The sequence below is a fragment of the Triturus cristatus genome, chromosome 6, assembly GCF_964204655.1.
Source record: "Triturus cristatus chromosome 6, aTriCri1.1, whole genome shotgun sequence".
Taxonomy (NCBI): domain Eukaryota; kingdom Metazoa; phylum Chordata; class Amphibia; order Caudata; family Salamandridae; genus Triturus; species Triturus cristatus.
This window is the reverse complement of record NC_140589.1, coordinates 1,594,207,518-1,594,219,755: the sequence shown is the minus strand read 5'-3', so window position 1 is coordinate 1,594,219,755 and position 12,238 is coordinate 1,594,207,518. Positions and strand designations below refer to the sequence as shown.

Here is a 12,238-nt window from a genome sequence, read left to right as displayed (position 1 = left end):
TCCAGACGTGGGTCCCGTGCTCTCCATGCCATTGGAATCAAGCTATCTTGGCTGAAGAGGGGTGAAACCCCGAAACTGGTCGTAGGATGCTTGTTTCCAGTCCAGGGAAGACCTGGCTTGGCAGTTCGGGCAGGACTGTTCCCATGAGGCACAGGGTCAAGACTGATTTGCATATGGCTCGGTTCAAACTGGAACGGCATGGTGAGCAAAAAAACGATGGATTTAGGCCCAGATCTCTGTACTGGGGTGAATGTATGACATTGTTCTGCATTCTGTCCATCAACTGTTGTTTTTGCATTTGTCACCCCGAGTGGGAAGGGTATGCCCAGACGTGGGTCCCGTACTCTCTATGCCACTGTAATCAAGCTATCCTGGCTGAAGAGGGTGAAACCCCGAACCCGGTCCTAGGATGCTTGTTTCCAGTCCAGGGAGGACCTCGCTTGGCAGTTCGGGCTGGACTGTTCCCATGAGGCACAGGGTCAAGACTGATTTGCATATGGCTGGGTTCAAACTGGAACGGCATGGTGAGCAAAAAAACGATGGATTTAGGCCCAGATCTCTGTACTGGGGTGAATGTATGACATTGTTCTGCATTCTGTCCATCAACTGTTGTTTTTGCATTTGTCACCCCGAATGGGAAGGGTATGCCCAGACGTGGGTCCAGTACTCTCCATGTCCCTGGAATCAAGCTATCTTGACTGAAGAGGGGTGAAACCCTGAAACCGGTCCTAGGATGCTTGTTTCCAGTCCAGGGAGGACTTGGCTTGGCAGTTCGGGTTGGACTGTTTCCATGAGGCACAGGGTCAAGACTGATTTGCATATGGCTCGGTTAAACTGGAACGGCATGGTGAGCAAAACAAATGGATTTAGGCCCAGATCTCAGTATTGGGGTGAATGTATGACATTGTTCTGCATTCTGTCCATCAACTGTTGTTTTTGCATTTGTCACCCCGAGTGGGAAGGGTATGCCCAGACGTGGGTCCCGTGCTCTCCATGCACTGGAATCAAGCTATCTTGGCTGAAGAGTGGTGAAACCCCAAAACCGGTCCTACGATGCTTGTTTCCAGTCCAGGGAGGACCTGGCTTGGCAGTTCGGGCAGGACTGTTCCCATGAGGCACAGGGTCAAGACTGATTTGCATATGGCTGGGTTCAAACTGGAACGACATGGTGAGCAAAAAAACGATGGATTTAGGCCCAGATCTCTGTTTTGGGGTGAATGTATGATATTGTTCTGCATTCTGTCCATCAACTGTTGTTTTTGCATTTGTCACCCCGAGTGGGAAGGGTATGCCCAGACGTGGGTCCCGTGCTCTCCATGCCACTGGAATCAAACTATCCTGGCTGAAGAGGGGTGAAACCCCGAAAGAGGTCCTAGGATGCTTGTTTCCAGTCCATGGAGGACCTGGCTTGGCAGTTCGGGCTGGACTGTTCCCATGAGGCACAGGGTGAAGACTGATTTGCATATGGCTGGGTTCAAACTGGAACGGCATGGTGAGCAAAAAAACGATGGATTTCGGCCCAGATCTCTGTACTGGGGTGAATGTATGACATTGTTCTGCATTCTGTCCATCAACTGTTGTTTTCCCATCAATCATTACCAAGACCTCAGCCAGGTGACTGTTCAGGACATGAGCTCTGTGGCACAGACTTTAACAGGCAGTCTGCAGGGCGTTCAGCTGCCCCCGCTGCTTTATGAGCAGATGGCTGCAGTTCATGAAGAGTGTGAGGAGCTGCAGTGGCAACAAGCGCTGCTCACACAGTGGGAAATTATTCCCAAAAATGTGATCCCAGCTACCAGAGTGGACCCCATGGACCACGTGGCTGCTGGAGCCCAGAGAACACCATTGTACTGGTCTGCGGCTGAGCCAGAATTATGCCCCGATGAGCCAGTGCCTGAAATGGGTTATCTCTCACTATGTTTCTAATAAAAATGTGCTGTTTAAAAAAACTATAATAGTACTTACTAGGGCTTAGCGGGCAGTCATCTTCAGCTGCCTGCATTGAGTCGGTTGGGGTGAGCCACTGTCAGACTGACTCTGTGGTGACTGCTGCCTGCAGAGGGTACTGTTGCGGCCAGCTGCATACCCAGGGTGATGGAGTTTATGCAGCCCCTGGTGCCTGCCGCGGCCAGCAGCGTCCCAACCACAGCCCGCATGGCTGGCAGGCAGCTGGTGAAGGCCTTGTTTTTCTTGAGCTCCAGCGGGGCGCTTTTCGGTAGCTTGGGAGGTGGCTGTGATGGGGCTGCGGTGAGAGGGGCACCCTCATCCTCCTGCGGGGTCCGCCCATCCAGCGAGATGTTGGTGAGAAAGGAGAGCAAGGGTCCATGCTGCGCCTCCTCTGGGGCTGCAGCAGCGGGGAGTCCAGGCTGCGGTGGTGCTGGACTCAAGCACTGCTGCCCATAGCAGTTGTATAACAAAACAAGCGCACCCCACAACCCCAGCGTGGACCTGGAAAGCAGCAGGATAAAGAAAAAATAGGTACACACACCGTCTAACAACGAAGTAAGGGGTCCAGTAGCCATGGGAGGATACTAATAACATCATGGCCTTACTAAGGCGGGACTAACAAGCCTATTATGGAATCACATGCCAGCATTTACAAAGGACAAAGATAGAAGCCAATTAAAAATATGGGCGGAGAGTGGGGGGCAGTTTGTCTCCCATACTCTACTACCGCAGTCTCGCAAAGCGAGCGGCACATGCACGCTGCCGCTAAAGCTTGACCTAAAAATATTGGCAAGGGAGGTGAGGTGGCAAGAAGAATCATCTATGCCTAACCCAGGGAAGATCAAATATCTCAGTTGCTTAGCAGCAAAAACAGAAGGGTGAAAATTCCTTTTAGAAACTTTGTTGACTGTGATGGCTTGTGATTGCCCATTGTTTTCTATTTGTGCTTCTAATTCCGGGAATCATGGGAAATGCAGTTCTAATGTTTTAGCACTAGTGCTTTGGCCTTAAACATTGAAAAAGATGATGCATAATCCTCGTGTACAGTTCTGACTTCGAAGTGTCAGGAATGCATTGAAATGTAGAATTGGTACAATCGATATTGGGAAACAGCACATTCTTTGTGCCAGCAATATATCCTCCAAAACCGTCCTTTAAGATCTTTATCCCACACCACATTATTATTTATTGTTTGGTAATTTGAAACACAATTGAGTCTTAAGAGAGAAAATACTTACAACTGATCCAACTTTGTCCCATTGAATGCATGACTTTTTATATCTACAAATCCGTTTCTGAACAGTTTCCTAGAAACGACAAATATACAGCTGTAAAATAATTTATAATATTGTTTCATCAAGCAAAACATGTCTAAAATGTGCTAAGATGTTTAATGCTTGTGTGTTTTTACTGTATTAAAACTGATGAATTCCAGATGATAAACGCACTCTTCAGTGGATCAACCAATTCCTCGTGGTGTGAAAACAAATCTTAAAGAAAGAGAAATGCTAACTTGTGTTAACACAACTCAGCGTAGATTACCACAACACTGTTTACTGCAGCAGATATTACTGATGTAAAAGGTGCACCACATGCCCAGGCTTGCACATCTATGACTCAATGTACACTTCACCTAAAAATGCAGTGGGGTCCATTTGGAGATTTATGGAAAACAAGATTTTCTTTTACTGTGCTGATCCATATTTATACCCATATCTATAAATGTTTCCACTGCTAGGTGCTGAACTGCACTTACGTATTTCCAGTGAGCATGCACTTCACATTGCGCGGTCAGCCAGGAACAACTAAATGCTGCATTCATAAGATCAATGGGTGTGCTCGATTAGTGACGTTATTGTTTGTCAAATCAGGGTTTTAGTTGCATTGCAGAGGAAAGAAAATTCACGGTGCTAACACCGTTTTCCTGTTCTTGCCTGCAATGTTTAAAGCAGCACAATATACTAGAGGTTCACAAAATTGTAAAGTTCACCTGGGCCCAAATGGGTCCTATTTCAAAATATGGTGCAAGCAGTCTTGCATTAGGATGCAGGACACTCTAGGCACAAATGCGAGGATTGGCGAGTGAATCAGGGATCACTGACAGAATATTGACCATCACAATATCGACTTACACAAATATCGAGACATAAATATTGTTGTAAAAAATATCGACATCCTATCTTTATAATGGTAAGTACAAAAATATCGGGAAAAAAACATTTTTTATATGTATACAAAATATTGTAAAATAAATAATACATTTAACTTTAAAAAAATTATTTAGATTTATTTGTAAATTTTAACAATTATAAGTAATAAATGTAATTAAACACATATATAAAATGTGATATATATATATTTACTTAAAAACAATTAATACATATTAATTTTAATTAATTTTCAAATGTTATAAATATATTACACATTATAAATAAATATATATATACATACACCTGTAACATAAAAATTAATTTAGAAACATTATATTAAAAATTAAAATATAAAAATATTTAATATTTTTTAAGTACATTTTGCACTACATTGAGTGTAACAGTAGAGAAAGTGTTGGAGAGCGGAGGAGTAAAAACTTACTATTCCCACTCCAGCGAGTGCAACAGTAGGGAAAGTGTTGGATAGCGGATGAGAAACAATGACTAGCAGATAGGTAAAAAATACTCCAGGAGGGTCATTCCGATGGCAGAAGAACCGCCACCGCAGGGCCATCGCACAGGATTTTCCCACTGCCCAATTAGGATGGCGCAAAGTCCGTCCGCTTCTTCACCGCCAAAGGCAATTGGTCCGATTGCCTGGCGGACTGTGCAGGGTGCCTAAAATGCCTTTTAGGCACCGTCCACAAAATTAGGATGTGTGTTTAAACTGGCCTCTCCATGTCGGCGGTGTGCTGCCATGGAAAGGCTGGTGGGGATTGGGGGCCCTTTGCGGGCCCCCTCTGTGTAGGGGGAGGGTGGTTGTGCACTGGGGGGTACCCATGGTACTCCCTGCATATTCCTGCACAAAGTGGCAGGCACTGTGTGGTGCCTGCCACGTAGTGCAGGGAAGTGCACTACGTGGCATGTATGCATTGCAAATGGTGCTGCAGCCAGAAGCGTCGTCCGCAATGCTCAGGACCCTGGATGCGCCCGCCATAGTGGCGAGCACATCCTAATTCACTTAGCGGGACCACCGCTTTACCGACGGACGGTCCCCAGCACCGCAACGATGGTGGACGGACTGATGTCCGCTCGCCATCGTAATGCGCCCCCTGGAAATGCAACAGTTGGGAAAGTGTTGGATAGGTAAAAATTAATATTCCAACTCCAGCGAGTGCAACAGTAGGGAAAGGGTTGGATAGCGGAGAGGTAAAAATTAGTATTCCCACTCCAGTGAATGCAATAGTAGGGAAAGTGTTGGATAGCAGAGGGGAATAATTTACTATTCCCACTCCAATGAGTGCAACAGTAGGGAAAGTGTTGGATAGCATAGGGGAAAAAAATACTATTCCCACTCCAGCGAGTGCAACAGTAGGGAAAGTATTGGATAGCAGAAGACTAAAAATTACTATTCCCACTCCAGTTAGTGCAACAGTAGGGAAAGTTTTGTTTAGCGGAGGGGATAAAATTACTATTCCCACTCAAGTGAGTGCAAGAGTAGGGAAAGTGTTGGATAGCGGATTGGAAAAAATTACTATTCCCACTCCTGCGAGAGCAACAGTAGAGAAAGTGTTGGAAGCGGAGGGGTAAACATTACTATTCCCACTCCAACGAGTGCAACAGTAGGGAAAGTGTTGGATAGCGGAGGGGATACATTTACAATTCCCACTCCAGCGAGTGCAACAGTAGGGAAAGTGTTGGATAGCGGAGGGGAAACAATGACTATTCCCACTCCAGTGAATGCAACAGTAGGGAAAGTGTTGGATAGCGGAGGAGTAAAACGTACTATTCCCACTCCAGCTAGTGCAACAGTAGGGAAAGTGTTGGATAGCGGAGGGGATACATTTACAATTCCCACTCCAGCGAGTGCAACAGTAGGGAAAGTGTTGGATAGCGGAGGGGAAACAATGACTATTCCCACTCCAGTGAATGCAACAGTAGGGAAAGTGTTGGATAGCGGAGGGGTATAAATTACTCTTCCCACTCCTGCGAATGCAGCAGTAGGGAAAGTGTTGGATAGTGGAGGGGTAAAAATTACTATTCCCACTGAAGAAAATTCAGATTCAGAAAAGAAAAAATATCAACTACAATACAAAAGATAATGAAAAACCAAAAAACAAAACATATATGAAAATATCAAAAACTGCAAAAATTAGAAACATTATAATGTTAAAAAAAATTACATACAAAGATGAATTTATATAAAGTTAAAAATAATTTACAAACAAATAAATATTTTGTAATAGAAATTATTTATAATCAAAAAACATTAATTATTACATAAATGTAATATTGTTTTCCAACCCTATAACACCACACAATTTACAACACACATATACATTTTAAAAAAAAGTGTACCTCCATAATTAATGATCAATTGAACAAATATTATTAATTAAATAACACATGAAAACAGATAAAAATGAATGTACTAACAAAACATTACCCCTATTGAACCAAAATCCACAAACAAAATAAAAATAAACAATTACCAAAAATAATTATCAAGTAATACATTAATATTAATGATCAAGTAATGATTAATTAATTTAAACTAAATTACTTTCCACCCTCTACCCCAATAAACACCACTACACACACCTAAAAATAATTACACAATTTCCATAACTAATTTTACATTATTAAATTAACATCAATTAACCACAAATCATTAATTAATTAAAAAAGATTTACTTCCCACCATTTACCACTATTACCCCAAAACCCACACATCAAATTAATTACACAATTGCCATATTTACATTTTAATTAATTAGTTAGCAATAATTAACTAATAATTGATTAATTATAAATAAATTACCTCCCACCCTATTCTCCTATAAACCCCACCACTCATTTCTAAAAAAATGACACCATTAACATAATTAATTAACAATTAATTCATTATTAACAATTAACAAACATATTATAAATAATTGTTAATAAATTGATTCCCACAATTGATACTATAAAATTAAATAAAATAAATATTATATAAAAAATATTAATAACTGTATTAAAATGTAATTACTTCCCACACTACTCCCCTGTCAACCCTCAACCCTCTCCTAAAAAAAAAGACACAATTAACATAATTACCAATTAATTAATCATAATTAACAATCCAAAAAACTTAAATAATACATTAATTCCCACAATTACCAGTAAAATAAATATATATATATATTAATTAATACAAAATAATAATAATTTAATTATAATTAAATTACTTCCCACCCTATTCCCCTATAAACCCACAACCCACTCCTAAATAAATGACACAATTAACATAATTACCAATTCATTAATTAATTAAAATTACCAGCCAATTATTATTTAATAATACATTAGTTCCCACAATTGACACTATAAAATCTAAATTAAATAAATACTAATAAATAACAATTTATATTTAATTTATTATAATTACTAATGATACCCAAATGATTTTACCATCCTCAATTTAAATTTTATTATAAAAAACATACCTCACAAGCATGGGCTTGTCGATGGTTTGGGGTTTCTTCATATTAGACAGAAATGGTTCACTTTTCCTATGCTTACAGAAGGAAATAAAGATTTATGAAAGACTCCTTTTTCACAAGTAAACATATCTTAATCCTGGAAACTGAGGAGCAAGTCACCACATACGCCTGAGGTATGGCAGAACTACTCACAAAAGAGCTCTTTGAACCCGGCCTGGATATTCAGATAAAATTGAAAGGTAAGTCAGCAGTAAGACACACCTTCTCATAGAAAGAACTTTGTGATTCGGTCTGTCTGATTATCAAATGTTGCTCCCCGCAGCATTACTTCCACTGAGGTAAGATTTGTCCTCCCAATATTAAGGGGTCCATTACGATGCCTGCCACCGTAACGGCAAAAGGGACCGCCATATGTGCGCGCAATTGACATTAGGATGCATACCCGCATTTTTTACATTGCGGCGGGCGGTGCTGTCAGCAGCATCCTCCGCGGTGCCTGCCACCTTGTGCATGCAAATGCAGGCGGGTACCATAGGTACCCCCCATGTGCACCCTTCACCCCCCAACACCCTGGGGGCCCGCTACGGACCCCAACAACAAAGTCCGCGAGCCTCTCCATGGCGGAAATGCCTGGATATTCAGATAAAATGCCGCCATGGAAAGGCGAGTGACCGCCTGCATCTTAATATGGATAGCGGTGTCTTGCAGACACTGCCACCATGTTAAGCCCCTTTTCCGCCCGGTCAACTCGCCGGCGGGCAGAAAACCAGTGGACGGTCTTCCCGTCCCATGGGTCCCCTCCGCCATCGGAATGTGGCGGGGGTGAAAAGGTAGGCAGGCGGTGAATGTTGGCGGGTGGATCGCCACCACCATGTGGGCAGTGGCGATCCGCCCGCCAACATAATCGGCTCCTTAGTGCGGCTTCAGTTTCCAGTCACCCAAGATCATCGTCAGTAGCTTGACCCCTCAAAATGAACGCTCATGCTGGCTCATCAAACGGGTCTTTACACAGTAACTTTTCGGGCAGAGTTAGTCATAGGTCACAGCTGCTTATCAAAGATAAATCATTTTAGATTGTTTGTTAGACTTAAATGACTCTAAACATAATGATTAAGGACCTTGCCGTGTGTGGTAAGGCTTTAATATATATTTTGAATGTCACATACAATAAAAGTCATGGTTGCGTGCTACTGCAATAGCTTGTTTAAAATGGATGCAGTGCATGGTGTAAGTACGGAGCCTCGAAGGCTAACTTGATATTTATGCAAGTAGCAAAGGAATGTTTGGCAGTGGCCTAACATTAGCTCCGTGGTGTGGGCAGTCCACTTAGTTCCAGAGGGCCCCCTCCATCACTGTGCACAGCACCAGGCCTGAGAGCTCCTGACTGGGTCCGACAGAGGGGGCGGGGGCTCCATGTACTTTGTAGGGGAGTCCCCTCCAGCACTGTGCACAGGCCCCAGGCCTGAGAGATCCTGACTGGGCCCGGTGGGGTGGGGGGGAGGGGGCTCCATGTACTTTGCAGGGGAGTCCCCTAAAGTTTCGCTACATTACTGGTGTTTGGATTCCGACATTTGTCTTAATCCAAGCTAACTCGGAAGCTGGGATATAGTAATTTATGTGCTCTATCTTTGATGAAGAAGGAAAAAGGTAGAATTAAGTATCTGCATTTATTTTTAAACAAGAAACATTGTTCAAATATCCTGTAGCAAAACAGGAGCCAAGCATGATCTACTCCCTTCTAGCTCCAGAGAACAACATGCATGAGATAGATATATAAGATAATAGTGAGAGGGGTGAGGTAAGACATAGAGGCTGATTGCTGGGGAGGCATTACACGACTTGGCATAATGCGAAGAAGTTGTGCAACCATATTCTTAGACAGCTATATCATAGGTAGGTTAACAGGAAGGGTAAAATGATTAAATATGGATGTGGGACAGGTATGCCCAGACGTGGGCCCCGTGCACACTGTGTCAATGGAACCAAGTTTTACCCGGCTGATGAGCCCATAACTAGGAGAAACCGGTCCTGGGTTGCTTGTGTAAAGGTTCAGGGAGAACCTGGCTTGGTAGTTCTGGCTGAACTTTTCCAACTGTAGCTGGGTCAAGACTGATTTGCATATAGGTTGGTCCAAACTGACGTGACATGGTGTGCAAAATAACAATAGATTGGGATGCGGCTTAGTATTTACCAGTGACTGAGATTAATTTGTATAATGGTTGCGGACCTGTTTAAAATGCATAGTTATTCTAATACACATGACGTAGTTAAATAGTGCAAAATAAATACTCTTACAGTGAAAAGTACCAATCATTGTGTGTAGATAATGTTTTTGGGGTATGGGACGAGGCTCTGTGAATGCCACCTGCAAATGGTAGATATTCCTACAGGTTTGTCTGACTCCTTTAATAAATCTATGGGAGAGGAATGAGAGACACCTGTCAGTTCGCCTTTTCTCCCAAAAGAATGCAGTTTCATTTTTGGGACTTAGGGGTGCAACTGGATGCGACCCCAATCATTTTGGGGCAATACAACATGCCTCTCAATGTAGGGCCTGGCCCTGATAGCCCTGTAACCCAAAAATAGGTTGACCGCATAATCTTAACCAAACATCCAGAGGTACTTTACAATCCTCCTTAGTGTTAGGAAAGATTTATTCTTGCACATCTAAGGTTTCTTGAGTGCTTACTGTTGGACTTGGCCCTTTTTGCAGGGTCATCCCTGAACTTTTTGCCTTCCTCGTAATCTTCTTTCTGACCTGGTGTTGGTGGTGTTAGGACTATGCGCAGGGTGCATTGTAGGTAAAAGGTAGGACATGTACTTTAAGTGGCTAACATGTCCTGATAGTGACAAACAGACATTTTGGTTTCTCACTGCTGTGAGGCTGCTCTCTCAAAGGAATGCATTGGGGATTCCCTGATAAGTGTTTCAGTGGTAATTCCCGATATGAGAGGAGCAGCATGGTCAAGTTTGGTATTTTTGTAATATTGATAATAAATGCTGCGTAATGGTGTGCGCAGATCTATTATCACTATTTTAGAAATGCCACTTTTCGAAGTTGGCATTTCTGTGTGCTATGTGTCTCTGCCTGCCTGATGTGTATTGCATGTCTGGCTCTGGAGTGACAGGGGCTGGTGAGGTGTGTGGCTCCAGAGGGGCTGGGTGAGTCAGCGCTAGGCTGAATGGGCAGATCTGCATTTGAAGTAGTGTGAGGAGTAGTCCCTGACCCTGAATAGGTCTGTGCCTGCCTGGGTGACTGCTGGCTCCGCCTCCCTGTGGTGTGTCTGATGACCGAGCCGCCACCTGACAAAGGGGAGCAGAAGCATTGTAAACAAAGTGCTTCAGTGCCCCCCAGACCCAGTTGGGACTAGTTCTCCAAGCCCTGTGTCAGGGCAGAACAAAGAGAAAAGGGTGTATAAATATTGGGGCTGTGACCCCATGGGTTTGTGCTGTTTTGGGTGCTTGAACTGCCGGGCCCCAGGAGGAACCCCCACGAGGGATCGCCCCTCAGCTGGACGTCCCTGTTAGCTGGCCTGCCTGGGCCCAGCTCTGCCCTGTGGGACTTTGGGGCAAGAGGAGAGGACTGCTCCTGTATTTTGGCACCACTTTGTGCCCAGCTTTGCCTTTTTGAGCTCTTGGCTCCTAGCACATCATGAGTGCTACCTTTTGAGGCCAAGAACGGGAGGAGCGCTTGTGCCCTGCAGCGTGGGCCGCGCCCACCTCCTAAAAGCAAATGGAGCCCACACCGCCCTGGGGCGTGAGGAGTGCCCCAGGGGTCTTGATGCCCTGAGCAGCGCGTAGAAAGCTGCATGACCTATGCCATACGGCGTGGAGACTGCGCTCCGTGAATTGTGACCAGGAGCAGATGTGCCGGGATCCTGTGAGTCGCCGCGGACCGGAAGACAGGCGAGGAGAGCCTGACTTGGGGCATGGCCAGGGCTGGAAGACAGGCAGAGGGAGGCCTGATTGCTGATGGGGCTCTACTCAGGAAGCAGAGAGCCCCTCGTGTTGCCTGAGGAGAGCGAGACCGGTGTTTGAAGAAAGACTGGAGCCCCGCTGGCTCCTTCATGCCGCTCACCACCTTTCAAGGCTCTCAAGACACGGTTGGTGCCGGTGCTTTATCTTCACAGCTGCACCGCTGATTGTGGGCAGCTGCAGCGAGAGGGCATGTTGTGTGGAAGTCCCGAAGTGGGGCTTCAGTGGCACAGTGGTGCCCAGGCTGATTTCCTCAGCGGCACCGCAAGAGCACGGGCAGCTGCAACGAAGGGGCCATTTCTTTTCTTTTGGGCCCACCTGCGAAGCCCCATGAGCCTTGTTGGTGCTCATTTTTGAATGCACAGCTGCACCGCTGGATACCAGGCAGCTACAATGTAGGGGGCATTGTTTTGGGTCCCTGGAGAGACCAGGGTGGGTTGCACTCTCGCCCCATTTAGAGCCCTGGCTTTTTGGCAGAGGGTATTTGGGCCCCAAAGAAGGCCAGTTGGCCTGGGGTCATTTGGTGTCCTGGGGTGGCGTAAGGCCCCCAAATGATGTGTGCACCTTCCTAGTGTTACTGGGGTGCACTGCTGGTTATTTGGATGTATGCCTAATGTGATGCCTAATGCTAATGCATAATGTGTTTATGCCTAAGGTGATGATGCATACATGGTATAAGCC

The 12,238-nt window shown here is 44.6% G+C and overlaps 1 protein-coding gene across 1 annotated transcript in view; it reads right to left on the bottom strand.

The window, feature by feature from the left end:
* LHCGR (luteinizing hormone/choriogonadotropin receptor) overlaps positions 1-12,238 on the bottom strand; it is a 789,694-nt gene that overhangs the window by 198,067 nt on the left and 579,389 nt on the right. Inside the window, exon 7 of the mRNA XM_085609368.1 lies at positions 3,186-3,254. Coding sequence (XP_085465494.1) covers positions 3,186-3,254 — 69 coding nt within the window. The remainder of the gene's footprint in view (positions 1-3,185; positions 3,255-12,238) is intronic.